Source organism: Uranotaenia lowii, chromosome 2 (assembly GCF_029784155.1).
Source record: "Uranotaenia lowii strain MFRU-FL chromosome 2, ASM2978415v1, whole genome shotgun sequence".
Classification (NCBI taxonomy): Eukaryota; Metazoa; Arthropoda; class Insecta; order Diptera; family Culicidae; genus Uranotaenia; species Uranotaenia lowii.
The window spans coordinates 252,044,408-252,071,073 of record NC_073692.1 but is presented as its reverse complement, the minus strand read 5'-3'; the positions used below and the strand labels follow the sequence as shown (position 1 = coordinate 252,071,073).

The 26,666-nt window shown below is 38.5% G+C and overlaps 1 protein-coding gene across 3 annotated transcripts in view; it reads left to right on the top strand.

The window, feature by feature from the left end:
- The window catches only part of LOC129749213 (metabotropic glutamate receptor 8-like), a 33,268-nt gene that overhangs the window by 6,126 nt on the left and 476 nt on the right, over positions 1 to 26,666 (top strand). For all 3 annotated transcript variants that reach the window (XM_055744153.1, XM_055744151.1, XM_055744152.1), the window contains exons 3-14: positions 1,225 to 2,051; positions 15,572 to 15,742; positions 15,807 to 15,951; positions 16,024 to 16,275; positions 16,331 to 16,505; positions 16,566 to 16,822; positions 16,889 to 17,022; positions 25,457 to 25,647; positions 25,712 to 25,846; positions 25,917 to 26,079; positions 26,192 to 26,405; positions 26,463 to 26,614. In XM_055744153.1, coding sequence (XP_055600128.1) covers positions 1,293 to 2,051; positions 15,572 to 15,742; positions 15,807 to 15,951; positions 16,024 to 16,275; positions 16,331 to 16,505; positions 16,566 to 16,822; positions 16,889 to 17,022; positions 25,457 to 25,647; positions 25,712 to 25,846; positions 25,917 to 26,079; positions 26,192 to 26,405; positions 26,463 to 26,614 — 2,748 coding nt within the window. In that variant the 5' untranslated portion in view covers positions 1,225 to 1,292. The remainder of the gene's footprint in view (positions 1 to 1,224; positions 2,052 to 15,571; positions 15,743 to 15,806; positions 15,952 to 16,023; positions 16,276 to 16,330; positions 16,506 to 16,565; positions 16,823 to 16,888; positions 17,023 to 25,456; positions 25,648 to 25,711; positions 25,847 to 25,916; positions 26,080 to 26,191; positions 26,406 to 26,462; positions 26,615 to 26,666) is intronic.

Sequence of the window (26,666 nt, the reverse complement as noted above, 5' to 3'; positions counted from 1 at the left end):
TGACCAAATTTTGACCTTATCACCCTTTAAGGTGTGTCATTTGCAAGATTTTTCGATTTTCAAAAACGCTGTAGTTTAAAAAGTTTACTTTTGATCAAAACGAACGAGAGACTTTAAAAAAAGATTTAGGTACCCGGGTTTTGATTTGAAGTTTTGTATGGAAAAACGCGAAAATTTGTTCACAGAATGTCACTTTTTTTGTTTTTCTGGAATATTTTGTTCTCACGCAATGCAAATGAAATACCAATATATGAGGCTTATTGGAAAATTTGTCGAAGACGGCAAAGCGAGAAGATTAGCGAGAAAATAATTATAACACACAAAACGGGCATCATGAAAAGAAAATAGCAGCATTGACAGATTTTCCGCCCGATTTTCAGTCAGATTCTTTTAACAAGAATCTTGATTAGATTCTTTATCATTTGTAAAAAAAGTTAGGGTTACTAGAAATTTGCAGTCACCAGATACCATGGTTTTGCAAAAAATTGAACTCATAACAGGTAGAACTGTCTTTTTTCCTTCACATTTTGATTTTGAACAAATATTATCTTACTCTTATTTGTACAAATCACATTTTGAATCAAGTTTAGCTATTTCAATGGTGCAGGTTTTTGGGATCGAACAAATCCACGCCTTTTTTTTAAAGAGTAAACTTGTCTATACGGCATAGCCAGTTTGGTAGTTTCTGACTTTTCTGACATTTTTCTGACTTTGAATTGCTCGGTTTTATCAAATGGTAATGAACAGGTAAGTGGTGACTACACGAATCGATCATATTTTTCAAAGTGTTACCCGTATCATTACCGTATTGGAGTTTCCCTTAGTCTGACAGGATTATCGCTAGAGAATTTTCTAGTAAGCTCCATATATAGAAATTGCCTTCGTATTGCGTGAGAAAAAGATATTCAAGAAAAACAAAAAAAAATTGACATTCTCCGAACAAATCTTCGCGTTTTCCATACACATTTTTTCCTTTTTGCTAGGTGAATAAAAAAAAGGTAAAATCTACCTCGAAAGCTGGGTGGAAAAAATTCACTTCGCTTCTCGGTAAATTTTACCAACTCTCAATTGCGTACAAAGCCTTCTTATTTATGACACTATTTAAACAATTAAAAGGTATTTAAAAAATTGATTGCATACATTTCTTAGTAAGGCTATTTATAGCGAAAGATTTTTTGGCTTCCGAAACCCATAAATAACTTAAACCTTTCATTATTGTTTCAGGTTCTCATCTTCTTCACTAACAATGTCCAACACCCTGAAGAGTATCAACAAATAAAAGCGATACAAAAATGAAACAATTGATGTTGATCATCAAGATAGATTTTATTTTGTGTTTGCTGAATTTGCTGTTTTCAAAAGTAGATGCACGAGAATACTCTCACCATGGAAGAAATCACCAACGTTACCGTTACTATAGTGTAGATGATTGTGGCCATGAGATAAAATTCGTAGAGAAGCATGGCAACCACAGTACGCGCCATATGGCCAGTTATTTGTGCCAAAATAAATTTACTTTTAAACACAAACGCCACGGTTTGCAGCAGATGCATCGAAACAATTGGTACTTTGTGCGACACAACGAGAAAGGGCCAATCAAGGAGGAGCTACGTAACGTTAGTAAGTCACCGGGCATGATCCACTGGCCAGTCAAGCGGGAGGCCGTTGTCGAAGGCGATTTAATTCTGGGTGGGCTGATGATGGTTCACTCTCGCGAAGATTCGGTAGTCTGTGGTCCGATCATGCCTCAAGGTGGAATTCAAGCACTGGAAACGATGCTGTACACCTTGGACAAAATCAACACCGAAAACTTGATCCCTAATGTGACAATCGGCGCGCACATTCTAGACGATTGCGACAAAGATACGTACGGCCTGGAAATGGCGGTAGATTTCATCAAAGGTTCCATTAGCAATATCGACGATGCCTCGGACTACAACAACTGTAGCCGGGGCCACAAAAAGAAAGTCATCTCCGGAGTTGTCGGAGCGGCCTCGTCTGTCACTTCCATCCAGGTTGCCAATTTGTTACGTCTTTTCAGGATACCACAGGTGAGCCATTGAAGAATTCTAGGGGGGGATTTATAGAGGGTTAACGTGTTCGATTATTTCAACCACATTCAAAATGGTTTGGTTTTTAGAAAAATCCACAATTATCCACGGAAAGGTGGGTAATATTCACTTGAACATATTAACATCTATAATATTGCGAATATATGTATGAATTAACAGAAACATGATGCCAATTGACTCCTTCTACAAAGTGAAAAAGAGGAAATGTTTTTCTCAAGAGTTCTGCTCCATAAGGCGTGATATGATTTTTTTGTCAGAAATTATTTTACCCACGCAAAAAGCAGTGTTCATATTTACCCCATATTTTTTGAACATACGGGGTAACTAAGAACACTTGATTTCTGAACATTGGTTTATTGGTTGGCAAAATTGGCATTGGTTAAATTTACTTTTTAGGTTTCATTTTCACAAAAATTCTTATTGATGCTTACATAAATAAAATGTATAACACATTATAACAGTCTAAAAAACGAGCAGTTGAAGCTTATTTTTAAGCTCCTTTCCCTCATCAATTCACCGAACAGTGCGACGGTTTAAGTTTTATTTTCTTACAATGATTATGAACAATAATACATGATTTGAAATTTTCAGTCATTGGCATGGTCGTTCACATGCGGTTCTTTGTTGAGATGGGCATTTAGGTAAAAAAAAATTTAGAAGATCTCACTGTTGCTGTTAACGTGGTATCTAAACTATCCCTTTAAAGTTTAAACTAAGGTTGCCAGAGGGATAAAACCGGGCATCCAGGTTTGCACGGATATTTAATACAAAATTTGGCAACAGTCCGGCCTGGCCCGGTTGCCCGGATTCATTAAAAAAATACCTGTATTTTGCCCGGATTTATTCACTTTATTTGGAAGATAAAAAAAACAACGATCGCCAAAGAGCAAGTTTAATAAAAATAATCATGAAAGGTTTATTGGGAGCCTAAAATACGATTCAAAATCTGTTGATGAGTTTTGATGAATGACGAGAATTTTTTTTTTCAATTTATTTTCTCGATTTTATTAAGTAATTTTTTGGTTTTGAAAAAAATTGCCGGATTTTGCCCGGATTTATGGTCGTCACATTTGAAATCAAATACCCGTATTTTGCAGGTATTTTTTATAAAATACGTGCTGGAAAAATTCTAGCAACCTTAGTTCTGGCAACCTTAACATATCTATTACATTGACAATTCTATTATTTCGTTATTATCACATACAACTTGGGCAGGGATCTTCATTTTTTCCCCAAATATTCAAAGATTAATTTGAGCGATACATGATATTTTAACGATTTAAAAAAATATTGAAGCATATATGGACATTTGTCTTTTTTCAACTATAATCATTAAAAAGCACATCAAAACGCAATGAAATGTTGTTCAGTATTGCTAGATTTATAATAGCCTACCGTCCGTTACATGGTTTACTGGACACCCCTTTGCCTCGTCTCGGGGCTGTGAAGCTTTCTTTCTCCATCTTTTCCTTTTTGCCCTTCGGCACCAAAGTCCTTAGCAATCTGAGCTTTGGTTGTTTATTCTCCCGGCTAATCTGGCAATGGTAGACTCGGATTCCGTCTGTAAACTTAGCAGCAGCAATTCCGAATCCTCCACAGCTTTTTACCGGAATCGGTGTCGACGGATTACTGCTACCTCGCTCGGTTTCCGTTGCTGATGGCCCCACTGGAGGAACACTTATTTTTCCGCTGCCTTATTGGCGACCGGTAAGAATTGTAATGATTTAGTTTACGCCCTGTCGATTAGTAGTGAGCCACTGCATTTCAGTTGCCATAAAAAAGCTAAAGCTCAAAACCGTGCTTAGAAATAGAAAGCTAAATTATCCGCTCGACGCGCCATCTTCTGGTCGGTATTCACAACAGTTAGGCTTCTTACGATTTTGCATCGTGATGAGATCCACACTTGAACTCATTTAATTTTTGCAATAAGCTGATCGGGGTTGCAAAAAGAGGCGTATAAAAAAATGTTACCTTGTCCTTGAAATTTTGCACAAAAGCCCACCAGCTAGGGTGTATGAGATGGGGTGCAACACACACAACTGCCGGTGGCTAAGCCATCGTTTGGCGCGGGTTAGATTGGGGGGATCGTAGCTAGTCTAGTCGGCTATCGTAAGCCACTTTGGTGAAATCCGTTCAGCGAAAAACATCGAGCTCGACCGCACTTGAAGGCTCGTAAGTGTAAAAACGTGCCAAGCTATAGTTAGAAGCCTACCTAATCTAATTTGCTAATTTCTTTTGTAAATTTAGAATCAGCAATAGAGCTGTAAGGCTACTCTAGTGCACATATAGTGTGGCTTCGAAAATTGCACTAGTAAGTAAAAAGTTGTAAAAGTGTTAGCGTGATCTAATAAATTGTTTTAATGTGAACAAATCTAGGCAAACTTGCATTGACCCTAAGTCAAGTGAGGTTTTTTTATTCGCTGTGAGCAATTTAAGCTAACTCAGCAGGTAAGAACTGTTACACCAAATCTGACGATATGTGGTTCTAAGCAATCTCGTTGAACATAGGCAACCCACTGTTCAACGTGGGTGTTTGTTGGGGCTTATTTCGCTGCCAATCTCGGGGCCAAGAAGACGGTATCCACAACGGTGGTTTGGAGTGGAACACGTGCTACAACCGTAGTATTGTTGCCAATATTAGGAGAGCTCGAACACGGTGTACGATCAACACACCGGTCTCCATACGGTTCCGCCGAGCCCGTCGATTGAAGGCTTCACCACCGATAAGCCATCCGAGAATCAACCACTGCCACGTGTTGAAAAAGCCATCGTACTAGTTAAGTACGAGTCGTGTCTTGGTGCGTTAGCTGAGACACCAACCACATGGTCGCCTCTGGTTATTAGTTGGAGGTTGGAATCTACCGATGCGTAAATTGGTTTGCTGAATCGAAAAGGTCAGATTAGATTAAGACACTTGTGAATATTCTTAAGAGCTATTATGATTAGTGACGTCACTCAGGGCTACAGGAACACAATGAACGCTACAATTAAACATATTGTGTTAGCTCAATTGAAAGTCGTGTGTTGAAATTGGTGGGAAGCGTTGACGGTTTCATTGATTTGGTTTGCGTGGGAGTAAGATTTTGATTTGTCCGCATAGTTGTGGGTTGTGCAATTCATCTCATACTTGTTTAAAAAAGTTAGGGCCGCAACTCGATTGGTAAGTTGGGAAGATTAAGTGGGACTGAGTGTTAAAACTGTTAGCCCGCCTTGAATCAGAGTCTCTAGCCGGGGCACAAATCGCGCACCAACAGCCTCTCGGTTTCCGGGAGTGGCGCTATAAGCTGTTGGCTGTTTGGGAACTAAAACATTCGTTACAAATCTGGCGCCCAACGTGTGGGGCTCGTAAAACAGTTGAGTTAAATACAGTTAACCTAAAAATATTGATTTCATAACCACAAAACTTGGACACATTAGAACCAAATTCGCTTACGTTGATCAGACCATCGCAATCGTAAGAATCATAAATTCGTTTGTAAAGTTATTCGTATGATATATTATTGAATTCGTTAATTAATTGGTTTGGATTATTTGGTAATAGTATTAGACAAAGTTTATTATTGCATTTTTTTTTAATTTTGGATTGGATTGGATTAGTTTGTTATTTTTTGTCACATATATTTGAATTATTTAATTATATCTTTAGTTTCCAATTACGTGCAAAATGGAGCATTACCACATTAACGCAGATCACCTCGAGGAAGAGGAATTGAATTATGAGCTTGCTTTAAGAGGAGCCAATGTTAATGAGCCTGTACAATCAAAAAGAAGAACTTTGCGAATTTTGTTGCGTGATCAAGAAGATCCTGCGACGATTGTTTACACAACGCCTCAAGCATTGACAGACGACTTTGTTCGTATAACAAGTAAATTGAAAGAAATTGAGCAAACTTTGAGCATTGGACGACCTCATGGTAGCTTGTACTCTCGATTAGTACATTACCACAGACGGTTAGGGAGATACACACCGAAAAACGAATTGGAGCAACAAAACCAAATAGTTTTGAAAAACCTTGTAAGCGGTTTGGCAGAGAGATTTTTCAAGATAGATCTAAATTTATTAGCCAAAAGTTTTTCAAAGATCCAAATAACTTGTAGGGATACACCGAAAACAACGGAAACTCCTGTTGCTGGTCCGGACCAGAATACTTCCGATACGATTATGACCACTCCTCGGGTATCGGAGTCGATGCTCGATATTCCGACTGCATCAGTCAGGGATATGTCCGGGTCGCAAGCAAACGTTTCAGGTGTAATAGAGAATCCTTCCGGTGCGCAAAATGTCATGTCTGATAATCAAACTAACTTCGTCGAACCTCAAATCTCTATTTCCGGTACGCAACCAAATATCGTCGGTTCGCAAACATATTTCTCCGTTCCGCCAGGATATATTCCAGGCTCGCGAGTACAAGTTTCGGGTACGCGAGTCAACACTTCGGCTACGGAGGCACAGATTTTCGGCACACAGGCAAACGAATCGGGTGCGAGATTAAACGCGTCGGAAATGCAAATGAACATGCCTAGTACGTCACGCGGTCACGCGGTTTCGCAGCGAAATTCGTTGGATGATCAATCTCCGTTTTTGGGATATGATCTCATGTCGTTGCGTGCACAAGAAAATATCGCGATGCGTAACAGAACCCAATTGAATCGATTACCGTTTTCGAGTCTGGATCGTGAAATAAATGGTCAGCCGGTGGCCTCGGCGGGTAATAGACTTAATGTCTCTCAATTGACGAATGATGGGGAACCGTTTCTCCCAGATTACGCGCTCAACCACTCGACGGCTAACAACGTGTCCAATTTGGGACTTGCAAGAAATCCGGATTTTCCTAGATCAGGCGATTACGAATATCTTCACGTATCAGAAGTCGAAAACTACATTCGGGTGTATGTTAACAGCCTTGTTGATCAAGGACCGGTACGGTTTGATCGAGCGGTAGATCGGAGGACTATCGATCAATTAGTCGAGAATATCGCGAATGTAACTTTACAAAATCCGAGAAATTATCAAACTCCGCAAGCTAAGATTTCGAGCTTGTCTCAACGCGTAGATCCAGGTAATTTGAACCCTTTGAATGCCTCGAGTCTTTCGAATCCAATGGTACCTCCGTGTACAGTACCATTTACGCGTGAATATATGAATCCTGTTGCTTCTGGTGATAGACTCGATTCGCTTAATCCTCCACAATTATCTTTTCCTCAAAATTCACAATCAGCGCCTCCATCACCATACCATGGTGCAAGGTTTATTCAGGCTCCTCAGCGGAGATCAGGGGAAGCTTTATCAGGACCATACGGTGCTGTAGGGAATATAGTTCAGCCAAGACGACTCCCGTATCAACAATGTAACATTATCGAAAAATGGCCCAAATTTAGTGGAGACTCAAACCCTGTGCCTGTTGTAGATTTCCTGAGGCAAATTGACCTCCTTTGTCGTTCATATGGCATCGACCAAGACGATTTACGAATTCATGCCCATCTTCTGTTTCGCGATGAGGCTTTCATTTGGTACACTACCTATGAAGAACGTTTTACTTCTTGGGGTAAGTTAGTCGAAAATTTAATGATGAGGTACGATGATCCCAATCGTGATCGATCGTTTCGTGAAGAAATGCGGGCTAGGAAACAAAAACCTAATGAAAAATTTAGTGCGTTCCTTACAGAAATTGAGACCCTTGCGAGAAGAATGACGAAGAAAATGACGGAACAAGAAAAATTCGATATCATATTTGAGAATATGAAACTAGGGTATAAACGTAGGCTTGCCCTGGAGCCGATCTACTCGATCGAGCACTTGGCTCAACTTTGCTACAAATTTGATGCTCTTGAGACAAACTTGTTCGGTTTAAAACCGTTAAATCGAAACGCGTTACTAAATTATTTAGACGAGGAAGAGGTAGACGAAAACGAAGATTCTGGTAGCCGTTTAGAAAATGAAGACGTTCTTGTCATGAAGACCCAAGCCGAAAGAAAAGGGAATAATGATCGGTTGAAGAAAAATGAAGCAGAAAACCAGGCCAGAGATGGTATCGTATGCTGGAACTGTAGAAAAGTAGGGCACATGTGGCGGGAATGTGACAAGACGAAAAAAATATTTTGCCATATGTGTGGGCATGCTGATACTACTGCGTTTCAGTGTCCAAATCGACATAATCTGCGCTATACAGGAAATAGCGACTCAAAAAACGAATAAGGACGGGAGGTATTGGGAACCTAACTCCTGACCATAATTTCGCTCAGGTTCCTAACCAGAATTTTCACTACTTCGAACGTACCTTTCATATCAATACTATGTCTCATAAATGTCCCCATATTACCTTGAAAATCATGACCGAAAAGGTTGTAGGACTCGCTGACACCGGAGCCAGTGTTTCGGTGATCAGTTCGTTGCCTTTAATTGACAAGCTCGGCTTGAAAATCAATCCCTTGAATCTTAAAGTATCGACAGCTGATGGGACCGCCTATCGTTGTCTTGGTTTTGTGAATCTTCCATTCACTTATCAGAACACTACACACGTGATTCCAACGGTCGTAGTACCAGAGGTTACAAAACAGTTGATCCTTGGGATGGATTTCCTTCGAAAATTTGGATTTGAATTAACGCGTTCCGATAAGTCGTTCGTGGATTTAGGGCCGTCTAAAACTGAGGAACCTAACTCAGTAAACCAGCTAACGTTGATTGAAGATTACTTCAGTGATAAACCAGAAAAGTTCTGTTTCCAACTTTCTCCGGAACAGAAATCCGAAATCCCTTCTCAAGACCCCGTTCAAGTAGAGGATGACAGTTTAGATATGCCTACGATTGAGATTCCAGATAGAGTAATTGAAAAACCCGAAGATATAATAACTGAACATGACCTTACAGTCCAACAGCGATCGTGTCTTTTCGAAGCAATTTCAGAATTACCCGTCACGGTTCATGGACGTTTGGGACGAACTCATGTCTTAAAGCATTCGATTGAACTGCTTCCCGGTGCAAAATCGATTAAATTTGCCACCTACAGATGGTCACCTAAAATAGAATCCGTGTTAGACGTCGAGATCGAGAGAATGCTGAAACTTGGTGTGATTGAGGAATGCGATGGCCCCGTTGATTTTTTGAATCCTTTATTACCGGTTAAAAAGGCCAATGGCAAGTGGCGTATCTGCCTAGATTCGCGACGCCTGAATGCAGCCACGCGTAAAGACGATTTTCCATTTCCGAGTATGTTAGGAATACTGCAACGTATTCAGAAATCCCGTTTCTTCTCGGTTATAGACCTCTCGGAGGCCTATTACCAGGTAGGCTTAGAGCCGTCCGCTAAAGACAAAACTGCATTCCGAACTACAAAATCTATGTTTCGTTTCACCGTTATGCCTTACGGATTAGCAAATAGTCCGGCCACCATGGTGCGCCTCATGTCCAAAGTGATTGGTCACGACCTCGAACCACGAGTGTACGTTTATTTGGATGATATTATCATCACGTCGCTATCGTTGGAAGAACACTTCCGTCTGATCAAGGAAGTCGCTGTTCGTCTAAAACGAGCAGGGCTTACCATTAATATCACCAAATCTCGTTTCTGCCAAAAACAGGTCCGTTACTTAGGATATGTGCTTTCCGAAGATGGTTTATCCATGGATGTCGCGAAAATTCAACCCGTGCTCGATTATTGTACTCCAAAATCCGTTAAGGATGTTCGAAGACTTTTGGGACTCGCGGGCTTCTACCAAAAGTTCATCAGGAATTATTCCGAGATCACAACTCCAATTAGCAATTTGCTGAAGAAAGGTCGTAAAACGTTTACTTGGACCGAAGAAGCCGATGAGGCCTTAGGGAAGTTAAAATCTGCTTTAGTATCTGCCCCAATTTTGTCCAACCCCGACTTCTCCATCCCATTCATCATCGAGACAGATAGTTCTGACCTCGCGATAGGATCAGTCCTTACACAAATCCAGGATGGCGAGCGTCGATGTATAGCATACTACTCGAAGAAATTATCAAGTACTCAACGAAAATATAGCGCCACCGAGCGTGAATGTCTCGCAGTTTTGCTCAGCATCGAGAATTTTCGACATTTTATCGAAGGTAGTCAATTTGTGATACAAACGGACGCGATGTCGCTCACCTTTCTACGAACGATGTCCATTGAGTCGAAGTCCCCAAGGATCGCTCGATGGGCACTTAAATTATCCAAGTACGACATGGTATTAGAATACAAAAAGGGATCCGAAAATATATCTGCCGATGCACTATCCCGTAGCTTATGCGTTATCGATACCCCTTTGCCGGATTTGTACATAACTCAATTAAAAAGACAGGTAGAACAATTTCCTGACAGGTACAAAGATTTTAAAATCGTAGATGACAAGCTTTTCAAATTTGTCACCAACACTTCTCTTGTTGAAGATCCCGGTATGAAGTGGAAGTACGTTGTTCCGTTAGCAGAGCGAAAACCGCTTATTCAAGCGATTCATGAGGAGGCCCACTTGGGTTTCTTAAAAACCCTGGCCAAGATCCGCGAAAAGTTCTACTGGCCACGGATGTCTTCCGAGATAAAACGATTTTGTTTCTCCTGTATGGTTTGCAAAGAGTCAAAAATTCCAAACGTGAATGTAACTCCTACTTGTGGGAGTCCGAAAATGTGTTCTCGTCCGTGGGAACTAATTTCTATGGATTTTTTGGGACCATACCCACGTTCCAAAAAGGGAAACGTGTGGCTCTTAGTCGTTACAGACTTCTTCACCAAGTTTATAATGGTCCAATGTATGAGATCGGCGACTGCAATCGGTGTTTGCACATTCGTCGAGAATCAAGTTTTCACTCTATTTGGTGCTCCTTCAATTTGTATCACGGATAATGCAAAAGTCTTCTTATCCGAACCGTTTGAAAAATTACTACTCAAATACGGGGTGACGCACTGGAACCTTTCGGTTTACCACCCCAGCCCGAACCCGACAGAGCGTGTGAATCGCGTTATTGTCACCGCTATACGTTGTGCTTTAAACCGCTGTTCGAACCATAAGACATGGGACGAATCGATTCCGCAAATCGCAATGGCCATCAGAACCAACGTGCATGACAGCACTGGTTTTACGCCGTACTTTTTAAATTTTGGCCGCAACATGGTTAGTTCTGGCAAAGAATATGAACATCTACGAGATTTAGTTCTAGATCCTGACAAACAGGAATCGTGTTTTAGTCCTGATCAAAAACGATTATGGGAAACAGTTCGCGAAAATCTATTGAAAGCCTATAAGCGCTATTCTATGCCCTATAATCTTCGTGCAAACCAAAAACACACCTTTGCGTGTGGTGAGATCGTGTACAAGAAAAATGTTAACTTATCGGACAAAGCGAAAAATTTTGTAGGAAAACTAGCTCCCAAATTCACGAAAGTTCGAATACGTCAAAAATTAGGTACTAGCACTTACGTCTTAGAAGACTTGGATGGTCGAAGAATTCCGGGAACCTATCATGGTTCATTTTTAAAAAGGCAGTAATCTGTTGCATCAATTATATTTGCATCATTTGTTTCTCAGCTATGTTAGTTTGCCATATGCAGCTAAACAAAAATCATTTTGTTGGAAACACTCTATTGAGGAATCCTAGAAGCGTAGGCGTCAAGATGTCATTTTTTGTTTCCTTCGTCGACCTTTGTTGCGTAATGTACGGCAAGACGATCTTCTTCTTGCCAGATTACGTCTTGGTTCAAACGCTCCAATATCATTCAACATTGCTCCGCACGTCTAAAATAGTCACAGTAAAATAATTAGTTACAGAAATTCAATCAATATTTTTGCTACTTACAGTTTGTTAGATTTCCTTTTTGTTTCACCAATTCGTCAATCCAATAGTCCGGTTTTGTTTTCTTTGCAATTCTTTTCATTAATCAGCATCCAAATCCTTTTTTTTCAGTAATTTGTTCCAAAATCCAAAACTCAATGTAGAAATGTTCTCAGTTTTCAGAAAGTTGTTGTTTACAAATGAAATGAGCTTTTATGGCTCCTTCGACGTTTAATTTGGAATCCATACACTAGGATAAATATAGGTTTTAGTATTATATATTTCGCGGTGTTATTGTGAATTCAGATCTATACTGTTTTTCAAGTAATTATTGGAGTTAATCGGATCATGTAGGATAAAATTAGTTTCCAGTATTCTGGAGTTTATAGGTTTGGAAATGGGTAAATTTTCGAAATTTTCGGAGTAACTTGGTACCATGACCCGTGGTAATAATGATAATTGGTTAAATTTTCGAGTACATTCGAAGTGAATTGGTTCTAATGCGACTGTAAATTGGTTAAAACGACACCGCGATAGTCAAATACAGTAGTTTTATCTTATGTAATGCTAGATGAAGTAATCTATAAATTAGTTTGTTCATTGTTATAAAAATTTTGAAATTTTATTTCAAAATTTTTATTTTGTTTGCATCGGCGAATATGTAATGATTTAGTTTACGCCCTGTCGATTAGTAGTGAGCCACTGCATTTCAGTTGCCATAAAAAAGCTAAAGCTCAAAACCGTGCTTAGAAATAGAAAGCTAAATTATCCGCTCGACGCGCCATCTTCTGGTCGGTATTCACAACAGTTAGGCTTCTTACGATTTTGCATCGTGATGAGATCCACACTTGAACTCATTTAATTTTTGCAATAAGCTGATCGGGGTTGCAAAAAGAGGCGTATAAAAAAATGTTACCTTGTCCTTGAAATTTTGCACAAAAGCCCACCAGCTAGGGTGTATGAGATGGGGTGCAACACACACAACTGCCGGTGGCTAAGCCATCGTTTGGCGCGGGTTAGATTGGGAGGATCGTAGCTAGTCTAGTCGGCTATCGTAAGCCACTTTGGTGAAATCCGTTCAGCGAAAAACATCGAGCTCGACCGCACTTGAAGGCTCGTAAGTGTAAAAACGTGCCAAGCTATAGTTAGAAGCCTACCTAATCTAATTTGCTAATTTCTTTTGTAAATTTAGAATCAGCAATAGAGCTGTAAGGCTACTCTAGTGCACATATAGTGTGGCTTCGAAAATTGCACTAGTAAGCAGTGATGGTTTGAATCATTTGACTTATTTTTGAATCATTTGGTTATAACTTCTTTTGAAAACATTTTTCCATGAAATGATGTTCTAAACTTTAGTAGATACAGATCTAAGCTACAACTTTCTTGTATGTCATAAATATGTATCTTCAATGTGGTATGAATTGTAGGATTTAATCCAACCCGCTAATCCAAATGATTGTGATTACGATCATTGCTCAAAAATTTAAACTTTTCGATTTCTCATTCATAAGGCATAAGAGATACAGGTTTGTGTTGGTCACAAAAGTTGCAGCTAAGATCTAGTTCTACTAAAGTTTAGAACATCATTTCTGGGAAAAATGTTTTCAAAAGAAGTTATAAGCAAATGATTCAAAATTAAGTCAAATGATTCAAACCATCACTGCTAGTAAGTAAAAAGTTGTAAAAGTGTTAGCGTGATCTAATAAATTGTTTTAATGTGAACAAATCTAGGCAAACTTGCATTGACCCTAAGTCAAGTGAGGTTTTTTTATTCGCTGTGAGCAATTTAAGCTAACTCAGCAGGTAAGAACTGTTACACCAAATCTGACGATATGTGGTTCTAAGCAATCTCGTTGAACATAGGCAACCCACTGTTCAACGTGGGTGTTTGTTGGGGCTTATTTCGCTGCCAATCTCGGGGCCAAGAAGACGGTATCCACAACGGTGGTTTGGAGTGGAACACGTGCTACAACCGTAGTATTGTTGCCAATATTAGGAGAGCTCGAACACGGTGTACGATCAACACACCGGTCTCCATACGGTTCCGCCGAGCCCGTCGATTGAAGGCTTCACCACCGATAAGCCATCCGAGAATCAACCACTGCCACGTGTTGAAAAAGCCATCGTACTAGTTAAGTACGAGTCGTGTCTTGGTGCGTTAGCTGAGACACCAACCACATGGTCGCCTCTGGTTATTAGTTGGAGGTTGGAATCTACCGATGCGTAAATTGGTTTGCTGAATCGAAAAGGTCAGATTAGATTAAGACACTTGTGAATATTCTTAAGAGCTATTATGATTAGTGACGTCACTCAGGGCTACAGGAACACAATGAACGCTACAATTAAACATATTGTGTTAGCTCAATTGAAAGTCGTGTGTTGAAATTGGTGGGAAGCGTTGACGGTTTCATTGATTTGGTTTGCGTGGGAGTAAGATTTTGATTTGTCCGCATAGTTGTGGGTTGTGCAATTCATCTCATACTTGTTTAAAAAAGTTAGGGCCGCAACTCGATTGGTAAGTTGGGAAGATTAAGTGGGACTGAGTGTTAAAACTGTTAGCCCGCCTTGAATCAGAGTCTCTAGCCGGGGCACAAATCGCGCACCAACAGCCTCTCGGTTTCCGGGAGTGGCGCTATAAGCTGTTGGCTGTTTCGGGAACTAAAACATTCGTTACAGAATATCTCCTCCTTTAATTCTGGCTGCGACTCAACAACGAAAAAAGGGTGTAGTACACGTGTAGAGTATCGACGAACAAAAGCTTGCTTAGATCCGTTGGTTTCCTTCCAGGTCAATTGAAAGTACACTGCCCGCCAAAAGTTTGAGGTCACCCCTTATAAAAAATTAAACACACTTATTAAAAAAACATTTGTCAAATTTTGTGCAAAAAATTGTCTCGTACTTCAAATTATCAAATAGCTACCTAAGTTATCGATCAAAAGTTTTAGATCACCCCGCAGTATGGTATTTTGACCACAGTTTGGGACCGGTCTCCAAAAACATATGTTTTTATTTCATCTGGACCCCGGTCGGACGCAACCTCATGTGTTCGACCCATCCGTAGCTGGTTGTGGGTAGCAATGTGGCTTCTTACTTATATACTACAAACAACCAGCTGGTGCAGGGCGAAAATCACACAGGCAGTTTAAAAGCTGTCGAGAACACAAAGCCCTAGCTCACATTCTTTCAACATCTATTCGTTTCTTCTACCAAAAGCCCTCTAGCTTTGATCTGTCCAACTATCAATTTCATATTCTTTCTCATTAAAAATTCTACTTAGTTTCTATAAAATTTGCCGAAATGTCAATTCAAATTAAAATTATGTTTCGTCAGACCATGTTCTGACTTTTGGGTAGGGAAATTAGAAACAACTTTCCTTTATGAAAACTGGTACTGAAGAGAGCTTTTTATTCCATCGTTATTTTACATTACAACTTTTCCCGCGCAAAGTACAACAAATTAACGGCTAAAACAATCAAATTGGCAACATTCAGCAACATTCACAATAGTAACGGTTCAGGGGGTTATGCATATACTTTCGTGACGTTCCTCACAGAGTGACCAAAACAAATGAAACTAAACAAATTAATATGAAGCAATTTTCGTGACGCGAGATCCGTTTGCGAATTTCAATATGTAGGTACTTCTTTAGTGATGCCGTAAGGAGTAATTTACGTCAAAAATATCGAGAAGCTATAGAGTTCAGAAAAATAACGATTCTCCTTGCTTCTAGGTATCGTTCTTCTCAACTAGCCCCGAACTGAGCAATAAACAACGGTTCGAGTACTTTTCTCGGACCATACCTTCAGATCATTACCAGGTTAAGGCAATAGTAGACATCGTGCGAAAGTTAGGATGGAGTTATATATCTATAATTTACGAAGAAAGTAATTACGGCATTAAGGTGAGGCTGTTCGAAGCTAAAAAAAACTAACTGGAGCATTAATTGATGCGATTTCCCCAAACAGGCGTTCGAGGAATTGGACGAATTATTATCCAAGTACGGCATTTGTATAGCAATCAAGGAAAAATTAGTTAAGGATTCGGGAGTAGCCGAAAAAATAGCATATGATAATATCGTCCTCAAACTGTTGACGAAACCACGCGCAAAAGGTCGTACCCGAATTTGGTTTTATTTTGAAAATGGCATTCAACTTACACACAAAACATGATTATCTATTTCAGGTGTCATCATATTCGGCTCCGATCAGGAAGTAGCCGAAGTGATGCGCGCAGTTCGCCGCCAGAACGTTACCGGTGTCTTCTCTTGGATAGGATCCGATGGATGGAGCGCTCGAAATCTCGTGTCTGACGGCAACGAACCGGAAGTAGAGGGCACGTTGTCGGTACAACCTCAAGCTAATCCGGTGATCGGGTTCGAGGAATACTTTCTTAATCTAACCGTGCCAAATAATAACCGGAATCCCTGGTTCGTGGGTAAGTTACTTGAAGTTGCCTAGTTGAAGAGTTGATTCATATTCACACTTCTCAGAATTCTGGGAGGATCACTTCCAATGTAAGTGGCCGGGATCACCTTTAACCCCATACAACGAGAATTACTCCAAATCGTGTAGCGAGACCGAAAAATTATCGAAGCACGATCTAGATTTCGAGGATCAGCTGCAATTCGTCAGCGATGCTGTGATGTCGTTTGCATACGCGTTCAAGTAAATGTTCTTTTTCTTCAACTGATTTAACATTTCAGTTAGAATTTCTTTTCTCAACAGAAATATGCATCAAGAACTCTGCAGTGGAAGGCCTGGGCTGTGCGATGAGATGAACCCTACCAAAGGAGCGGATTTGTTGAAGTACCTACGCAGAGCTGATTTCGTCGGTCTCAGTGGCGATAGGTTTAACTTCGACAACAATGGCGACGGGCCAGCTCGTTACAATATAATCCATTTTAAGCAAGTCGAACCGGAACGATTTAAATGGATTAAGGTGGGAGAATATTATCAGGGCGAACTTCGACTCAACATGGAAGGTATGACTATTAGTGTTGCTCTGTTTTAAGATATTTCATCCGCTAACGCTTAATACTTTTTGTTAGATATTCAATTCGGAAACAAAAATCCAAATCCTCCTGAATCAGTATGCAGCAGACCATGTGAACGCGGTCAGGCTAAAAAATACGTTGAAGGAGAAGGATGCTGTTGGCATTGTTTCAATTGTTCCCAATATCAGGTAATTAGATTAGAAAAACTTTACTCAAAAGTTAATCATAATAACCTAAATATTCTGACTCTATGCAGTCAACAGAAATTCGAAACCATTGATCTGTTCTTAAATAGAGATAATGGTGGCGTTCTTCCGTTTAAACTGAATAATACACATAAAATTGTTATGACGTGCTGAAGCTCATTTGAGGATGATCGAAATGACGTGTGTTCCTTTATGAAGAAGGGGATTTTATCGCTGCAATCTTATTTCAGACATTGAGATTATTTATTTTAAAAATTAATGTCTCGTTATATTCCACGCAAATCTTGAAAACCTAATTAACTGTGACTCTCCTAAATTACTCGAGGAAAAAGAATAAAAATGACTCTCTGGAGCCACCATACACAAACGAATTATAGCATCCGTAATCAAAAGTATAATACATCCACGCTGCATAACCATTCAACATGATTGACTTTTTGTAAAATACAGTTTTGTGAAGCTTTCTAAAAGATGTGAGTTTTACGTTTAGGACTATTTAAAATATTTGTAGTCTGGACAATATATTCTATATGTAAAATGCCAATTTTAAAGTTGTTCTGAAAACTTTTGCAGCAGTTTTCTGTGAATTCTTAAGATGTTTCATTCGACGTAATGAAAGCTCACGCGAGATTTAAAGATCATCGCCCCCTACGAATTTAACTAATTTGTATGATTCATCCAAGGATAATTTTTACCATCAATTCTACCCTGTTCAAACTTACAAATATAAAGCAATAACTGTTTACTTGTGTTGTCTTGTTTCCACGGTTTAAAAACTGATTTTTTTATAGTGTTTTGGATAGTCACTCCAGAGAGTTGTGATAAATCCAACCTCAAGCCACCCCTTAAAAAAGTTGAACCAAAAGCTCTACAGAGTATCAATCTGACACTATTGGAGGATTGGCGGCTTGTTACTTTTATTATGCACAAAACAAAAATTCTGGACCCCCAATGAATTAATGAGATCTATAGTTTTGCATTATTTCTTTGTACCATGAATCAAAAGTACAATACACCCACGGTGCATAGCCCGTTAGCGTATCGTTTAATTTATGGGTCAAATCGACTTATTAAAAATAAGACTAAGTAGGCTGTGCTCGAAAGTGACGGGAGTGTTTTTGTTTTGAATAATGGAAGCATTTCTATAGGCGATGGAGTCGAAAAATTATTCTTTCTCTCCTTAAGAAAAACCCGTAAGATCTGTCAAAAGTTGGGTGAAATTTTAGCTGTATCCCACTTGCACTAGTGCAAAACCATCACCCAAATTCGGCAGCGCTTCCATCGCCTCCAAATTCTTCTAAAAAATGGCTACAAAAACAGGGCACAGATCGAAAGGAGTGACGTCAAAGAAAAATTATCATCTATTTCTCGGAGAATCCTGATAGGAGCCAGTTGAAAGATAAACTTTAAATTTTATTCTAGAAACTGGTGAGCCCGTTCCTTTTTTATCACCCCGGTGCAATATCGACGTATCATTGTTAAATACTTCCAGAAAACAATCAAACCAGAACCAAATTTTAAAATATATCAAAATACGTTAGATTCGTGAATCTGTACCGTTACTTTGACGTTTCCTTCTATCTATTTCACCAGTCTCTGATTTTTGAAAAAAGAAAAATGTTGGCAATCCTGACCATAAGGATGGTAAAGTGACACTAATAAAATCTTAAAACGTTTCTCATTTTTCTGGATGCATACACGTTTTTACCAAGTTTGTGTTAGAAAAAGAAGAGGAAGGAGAATTTACTTATTAAAAATAACAACTTTGTGAAGCAGAAGTGAAAAACAACGCAAATGGGACTATTTTCAGTCAGATTTAGCTTATTGTTATCATCATGTTTTCCAAACTCTTGTACGGCAGCTCGAACTTGAGTTTTTACGGTTCTCTAGATTCATCAGCTTAATCTGTCTTGGGAATTTTATGGGGTTGAAAGTTTTCCTCAATCACATTGAAAACATCAAGAAAAAAAAGTATCTAATACCCTACATTATGTTGAAAATTAAACAAATTTCTGATGCTGTTGTAAGTAAATAAATTTGGCATTTGAAATAATCATAAAACTTCCCACGAAAGATATGAAATAGATATGACCCATTGTTAAGTGGTTAGTTTCGACTCTCTGGAGCCACAATTTTCCAATAAGACATTCTATACGATATGATGCTAGAAAAAAAACAACATAATATGCCTATATATTGGAAAATTTATTCTTTTAATTTTAAAAGAAAAAACAATGAATTAAAAAAAAACGAACACACAAAAATATAGAATCTGCATGTTTTTTTGAAGGGATATAAATTCTACTTAACACTAAAGCGTACATCTTTCAAGTATACTATGTTTGCCGTGACAGGGAATTGATCTCATGACTTCTGGCTTAGAGGACATAAATGCTATCCTCTAAACCACGGTTTCGGCGGCATTGCATAGTCACTAACAAGTAAAAAAAAATCCATGTATTTGATCGTACTTAAACAATCCCCTTATTTCAATTAAACCATACTCAGAGACTGGACATTTGAGTTCCTGAATGTGCATTTGGGAAACATAAGGGCTGTTCCAACGGTAGATGCAAAACACGGTTTTCGACCACGCTAAAACATTTCAGCTGGCACCGGTGGCGTAAATTGCTGTTTTAGCACAGTTTTTGATTTCAAAATTCCCAACAGTTATACGCCTTTGTTCCAAATTCATGCAAATTTGGAACAGGATTTCAAAATATACGACAGACCGATTTAGTTCACGGTGAGAAAATTTTAGCCAACAATGATTTCTTTCACACATGTTTGGGTAACATTGGGTGTGATATTAATTTCTTTTCTAGATATTATTTGAATGTTTTTTTTCGCTTCAACCACCCTATACGTAACATCAATTGAGAATAGATGTTAATAAAAACCATATCAAGTATAAATAATAGATCACATTATTCTCGATTTTATAAATAAATAAGAAGCTTTTCATTAGGGCTCGACGAATTAGTTAATCCAGTCAGCGTTCTAAAATTTGAAAAAAGAAAATAAACGAAAAGAAAATTTTAATACTTTTTCGATGAGGTAAAATAAATGTTTATTGTTATTGTTAATATTGAGAGATTTTTAATTTCGTATGGATTGCTCGGAGTTTTCGTCAATATCAGCATATTTTTCTGTATCCATACATAAATTTGCAAATAGTGAAACAAGTTTTTGTCAAACAAAAATGTCGACAAATCAAGGGAAAATTTCCTTTGACTTGGGGTAAACATTTCTCGTTTCCTTTTCAATGTCAGCAATAACTTAAAACTTAAAAAAATTCATTTTAACAAAACTTTATTCCATTGATTCAAAGCAATTTGATTGAATTAATTGAAGAATTGTTTCAATTGACCTTTTTTCCTCGTTGTGTAGTCATTTTTGCTTTTAAATTAATGAAATCCTGGTAGAATAGTTGAAATCATTGTTCTGTCAAAAAGAATATTCGTAGAATTAATTGTAAGACAATTAACCGTGAAACTCATAACTTATGCAATTTTTCTAATAAAATGGGTTTTTTCTTCTCAATTATTGAGTGTCTGCAATGAAAGTGTTTCCGTTTTAAATTTGCTCCTACACCGGTGGGGAGTGGGTGTTTTAGCCGATTCTAAAATTTCAAATTTTGCTAAAACTGGTATACTTAAAACCAATATTTACGCCTGAACCGTTGCAGGTGCTCTAACGGGTGTTAAATAAAAAATGAGAATGTTTTCAATACCTTTCAGTAACTCAAATAAAGAGCGTAAAAACAGTAGGCGTGTTTGGTTTTGCTAGTTTGAATTTAGTCAAAGCAAAGATGGCGTTGAAACAGCACGTGCTCCGCGAACGCATTGTACGGTTCTACGAAACGCATTTCCAGCAAGGAAAAAAGTTCACAGTGGCACATTTTAAGGAAGAAAATGTACCTATCAGTACGGTATATCGTATATTGGGTTCCCTGAACGTAGAGCGGAAGGTCGGAAGTGGTCGTCCGGTGACGATAATGATTAAGCAGAGGAAGACATCGTTAAAGAAGCTGTTTGACAACAAGGACGCAACCTGCCTGCGTGACGCCGCACACAGAGGTAAAATATAAAAATGGCGATCAAAACTATTTTCCGCCGAAACTGTGCGTTTTAGACCTATAAAATCTTCGAGACAAATGACCAGCATTACAAGGGCTAAAAAATTAGTTTTCTGAAAAATTGATTAATCCACCTAGTAGTGAGTTAGAAAAACTAACTTTTTTAATCACCCTTATTCTGGTTTACGGCGTATCTGACTTTCGTTCGAACGGATACTTTCGATCGAATTCGAAAAAGCTATTCTTGTTTTCGTTCGAACGCGATACGTTTTAAGTTGGTGTTACCAGATCATGTTCGAAAAATCGAAGCACCCGGATTGGACGAAATGACGTTTCTCGTCAGAAAATATATTGTAAACAATTGTTTTGGTTATTGTAAAATTTTATCGATCTTAGTCGGTCGTAACGGAAAACAGAATTTTCGTGTGTTTTTTTGTAATTTTCCTATGTGCGCGGTTTTTTTTATGTCGAGATCCACGAGTGTCAGGGTGGAAGGTGTCAGAAAAGAGGAGCCGATGTAGCTGATTCGTTTTCGTCATCGTTAGTAGCAGCAAGCTGGAACATTCCAATCTCTAGGTGCAGTGGACAACAATGCTATTTTTTAGATGCCCCCTCAGGAGCTGGTTGATTCTGGACGCGAGAAGCTGTTCGAAATGCCAGCCGGTGATGGTTGTGATAATGCTGCTGCGGTTTGAAATCTCACCCGCCGAGAGGAAGAGAGAAAATTTGGAAGATAATGAACTTTCAAACAAAAGTGTGCTTTAAACTTTTTAATAAAAAAAATATTATTCACCTTACTCTAAAAAACAACTATTTCGAACCACATCAATTCCATAACCGTCCAGCTTCACAGACTTTTCCCTCAAAAGCCCAGGATTTGCAGCATTAGATTCGCATTGGGCAGTCCAGTGAAAGAATGAAAACCAAGGATTTAGATTGAAAAGAAATTTAAAACTTGGAATAAAAATTTCTTTGGTCTTTAAAATTTTGTTATTTTGAAGAACATTCAGTTTCGTGGATTTAAACTCGCAATAGTTTCGTTATTATGAACACCCCAATTGGAAATAAATTTCATTGATTGCTTTAAACGGACCTGATTCGCAGTATCAGACTCGCGTTTGTCGGCCCATAGAAGAAATACGTTCGAACGAAAACGGGAATGCAAAGTTTTGTTCGTTCGAACGATGTTCGAAAGATCGAACTGTTCTCATTCGTTCGAACGAAAACAAGAATACAAAATTGCAAAACTTTCGAACGTATGTCATTCGATCGAAAACTAGAATAAGGGTGAATATCTATTTTAGAGCTGTATTGTCTGAGAAAAGTTTTTAGCTTGTACCAATTCTAGCAACTTTGCTAAAGAAGTCATAGCTGTAACATTAATCAAAAATTTTACATTTTTGCAATTAAAATAGTATCGCCTTTCAAACAATGTACAATTCAAAGTGGCCAATTGTGACCTTCATAGTGTATATGTCAATAGAAGTGAGCTAAAAGTGAAGTTTTTAAACTAATTTAAGCATAACTATTACTATTAGGCTGCACCATGAAGGATTCCTAACAGTAGGTCTACTTGAACCACTTGGACTTGAGATGGTAGATGGGCTCAAATTAATATAAAAACTTCATTTTTATCTCACTTCTATTGACATTTACACAATGAAGATCAAAATTGGCCACTTTGAGTTGTATATGGTTTGAAAGGCAATACTTTTTTGATTGCAAAACTGTAAAATATGTAACCGAACTCGTCCGAACTCAGGAGATATAACCAGTTCAAAATTCAAAATTTCTATACAGTATAATCAGCAAAAGTGTACAACTTTTCTGTCTTCAAAACTCTCTTGAACATATTTTATATGAAAAATCAAGCGCAAAAAAGTTATGTTGAAAAAACTGAAAATTGGTGCTATTTTTCTAAAAATTGTCATAACTTTGAAACGATTAATGTTACAGCTATGACTTCTTTAGCAAAGTTGCTAGAATTGGTACAAGCTAAAAACTTTTCTCAGACAATACAGCTCTAAAATAGATATTAAAAAAGTTAGTTTTTCTAACTCACTACTAGGTGGATTAATCAATTTTTCAAAAAACTAATTTTTTAGCCCTTGTAATGCTGGTCATTTGTCTCGAAGACACTATAGCTCTAAAACGAACAGTTTCGGCAGAAAACAGTTTTGATCGCCATTTTTATATTTTACCCCTGTGTGCGCCGGTCGGAAATATGGCTGCTCCCACGTATTGATCCATCGTACCCTCAAGATGGAAGGAATTGTCTGCATGAAGAAGACGAGGTCGCCGGAGTACACGGAGGAGCAGATTGAGACGGTTAAATCACAGTGTCGGTGGATCACCAAAAAATACCGCGGGAAGAATACCGGATGACGAAAGCTATTTTCCGCTGTCCAAAACGCATATTTCAAGAAATGATAATTACTACTCCAGCGACGAGTCATCCACACCGCCTGAAGTGAAATACAAGTTCAAGCACAAGTTTGACAAAAAAGGTTATGTTGTACATCGCCATTTCCGACCGGGGCATTTCAAAGCCTTGGTTTAAGCCGAGCGGTCTGGCAATCAACCAACAAATCTATCAAGAAGAGTGTCTCTATAAAATCCTGCTGCCGTTCCTGAACGAGCATCACGCGGGTGGGAAGTACGTCTTCTGGCCGGACAAGGCGTCTTCCCATTACGCCAAGAAGACACTGGCGTACCTTGAGAAGAAAAAGATACCGTTCGTGCCGAAAGATCGTAACCCAACAAACTTGCCCCAGTGCCGCCCAATAGAGGATTTCTTTAGCTCACTCAGTGTCCTAGTGTACACTGCCGGCCAAAAGTTTGGGATCACCCGCTAAAAAACATGCAAATTTTGATCGTTCATATTTCAGCCGTCTTAGGACATACATATTGCAAATCTTCTGATCTCATTTGAAAGATAATGAGCAATAGCTATTTCGGAGGTATTTTGCCCATAAATAATATTTTAGTTTTGCACCTAAAACTTAACCTAAAGTTAGAACATTTTCAAAAAATCGCACTCAATTTTCAAAGCCGATCATCTTTGGATAGGGTGGACCAAATTTCAAAATTTGAGTTGCATTAGAAACCTTATTCTATACTTCTCAAAACACAATCAAAAAATTGTGTGCAAAAATTTAAGAATGTACTATAAATTAATAAAATAGACACTTAAGTTATCGTCCAAAAGTTTGGGATCACTCCTAGTATGGTGTATCGGTCAAAAGTTTGGGATCATTCTTTTAAAAACATGCTTATTTATCTCATTCATATCTTTCTCATCTAACATCGTAATGCAGATCTGAAGGGTGCATTTGAAATTGTTGTTTTTTCATAAATTCATTAAAAAATTATATTTTGAATTCCGAAACTTTAGGTCATGGGTGGGTGGCCAAGATTGTTTCTAAAATGTCTTTATTTTGAAGTTGGCAGGCAGCAGACAATAAATTTCTTTGAGAAAATTTCGCATCTTGATTCCGCTTGTGGCCTCTTCATGTACATTTATTGTATTCAGAAAGAGAGTTTGTTGAATATGACTTTATTTTTCAAATGTTGATGACAGAATGAATGTGATATCTTTTCAGTCGAATACCTAACAATCCTGATTGCTATGATTTGACCTAGTTCGAATATTGATTGGTATGATTTAACCTAATTCGAATATTGGATAAATGTGATTGAACGTGGTAACAACATTGGAAGAAAAAATTATGTTTGCATACATTCAGGGATCTTTAGGATTCAAAACCCGCTAAGGCAAAAAAAAATCCTTTGAAAGAAATTAAAGAACCCACCAAATTTCCATAAAGAAATTCATTTTCTGCTGTCCACTAGATTCAAAATAATTCGGTTTTGGTGAAAATCTTGGCCACCCATGCTTTGAGTTAAACGCTTACACGGTGTCTCTCCGAACCTTCAAGTGTTCGATTTATCTCAACTCTCTGGAGCCACCATGCAGCTTATCTTTGAAGAACCGTTTACACAGAGTGGCATACTACTGGGTTCTGTTTAAACCTGTTTAATGAAAAAAATGAATTTGAGATATAAAATTTACAGCATGTAAATACATAACTGATGTTAGCTACCTATCATAGGACCTCATATCAGTTGGTGGCCCCAGAGAACCGGAAGCGCTTCTCAAAGGTTCAACCAAATTCATTATTCTTAACCAGGATTCCAGTGCTTTGAGTAATAAAGGGCACTAAAATATTTAGTTTTGTCATTGAAAAGGGACTTTTAAAAAAATCATTTTTTACTATCTGGAGCCACTAGCAACCATGAAAACATGCGGACTGTTATCTCAAAACTTATCTCTTACAGATACGTAATCCTGCAGACGAAACACATTGCATAAACTGTCCACGGGGCACCATCCCGGACATCTATCACGAAAGCTGTCAACACATTCCAGAAGACTACCTGAAACCCGAATCTCCATACGCCATCGGTGCTATGTCTTTCAGCAGCCTTGGAATCCTTATGACTCTGTTCGTGGTCGGAGTCTTCCTAAAGTAAGTAGCACTCCTCCGTGTTTGTTGTTTCTTATTGAAATTGATTTTTTAACTTTTGCTTTAGAAACAACGATACTCCAATCGTACGGGCATCAGGCAGGGAGCTGAGTTATGTTCTCTTGAGTGGCATTCTGTTGTGTTACGGCGTCACCTATGCCTTGGTCTTCAAACCGAACGATATTGTTTGTGGAGTTCAAAGGTACTTTTCAATGTTACAACCAAAGGTTACGATATAAAGACTAATATATAATTCGTAATTTCCGCTACAGGTTCTGGTCTGGGTTTTCCTTTACCGTGGTATACGCTGCACTGTTGACAAAAACCAATAGGATAGCACGGATATTCAACGCCAGTACGAAGTCTGCCAAACGACCGTCGTTCATAAGCCCACATTCCCAGCTTGTAATTTGCGGAATACTGATATCTTTTCAGGTGAGACTCAGGGGACGACCTCTTAGTGTTTGGCAAAAAAACAAGGAACATTTAATAATTTTTAAAATTGACTCATTTTTTGTGGCCTATTGCTGTTTTTTATTTTTTCCAGATTCTGATCAATGCAGTTTGGATGGTGGTATCACCTGCTCACGCCATGCACCATTATCCTACGAGAGAAGATAATCTGCTGGTGTGTAACTCCTACACGGACGCATCCTACATGATAGCGTTTTTCTATCCTATATTTTTAATCATCGTGTGCACAGTGTACGCGGTCCTAACTCGCAAAACACCGGAAGCATTCAACGAATCTAAGCATATAGGTAAATTTTCTCCAGCGTGACGATGTTCCTTTCCTAATTTCACCTACCGAATTTCAGGTTTTACTATGTATACTACATGCGTTATATGGCTAGCTTTCATTCCGTTATACTTTGGAACGGGAAACAATGTTCAACTTCGCATAGCTTCAATGTCTGTTACCATAAGTTTATCGGCCACTGTCACTTTAGTCTGTCTGTTTTCACCAAAGGTAATTCTGAACCGAAAAAAAATCGTTATCCTTCATTTCTATAACCATATCA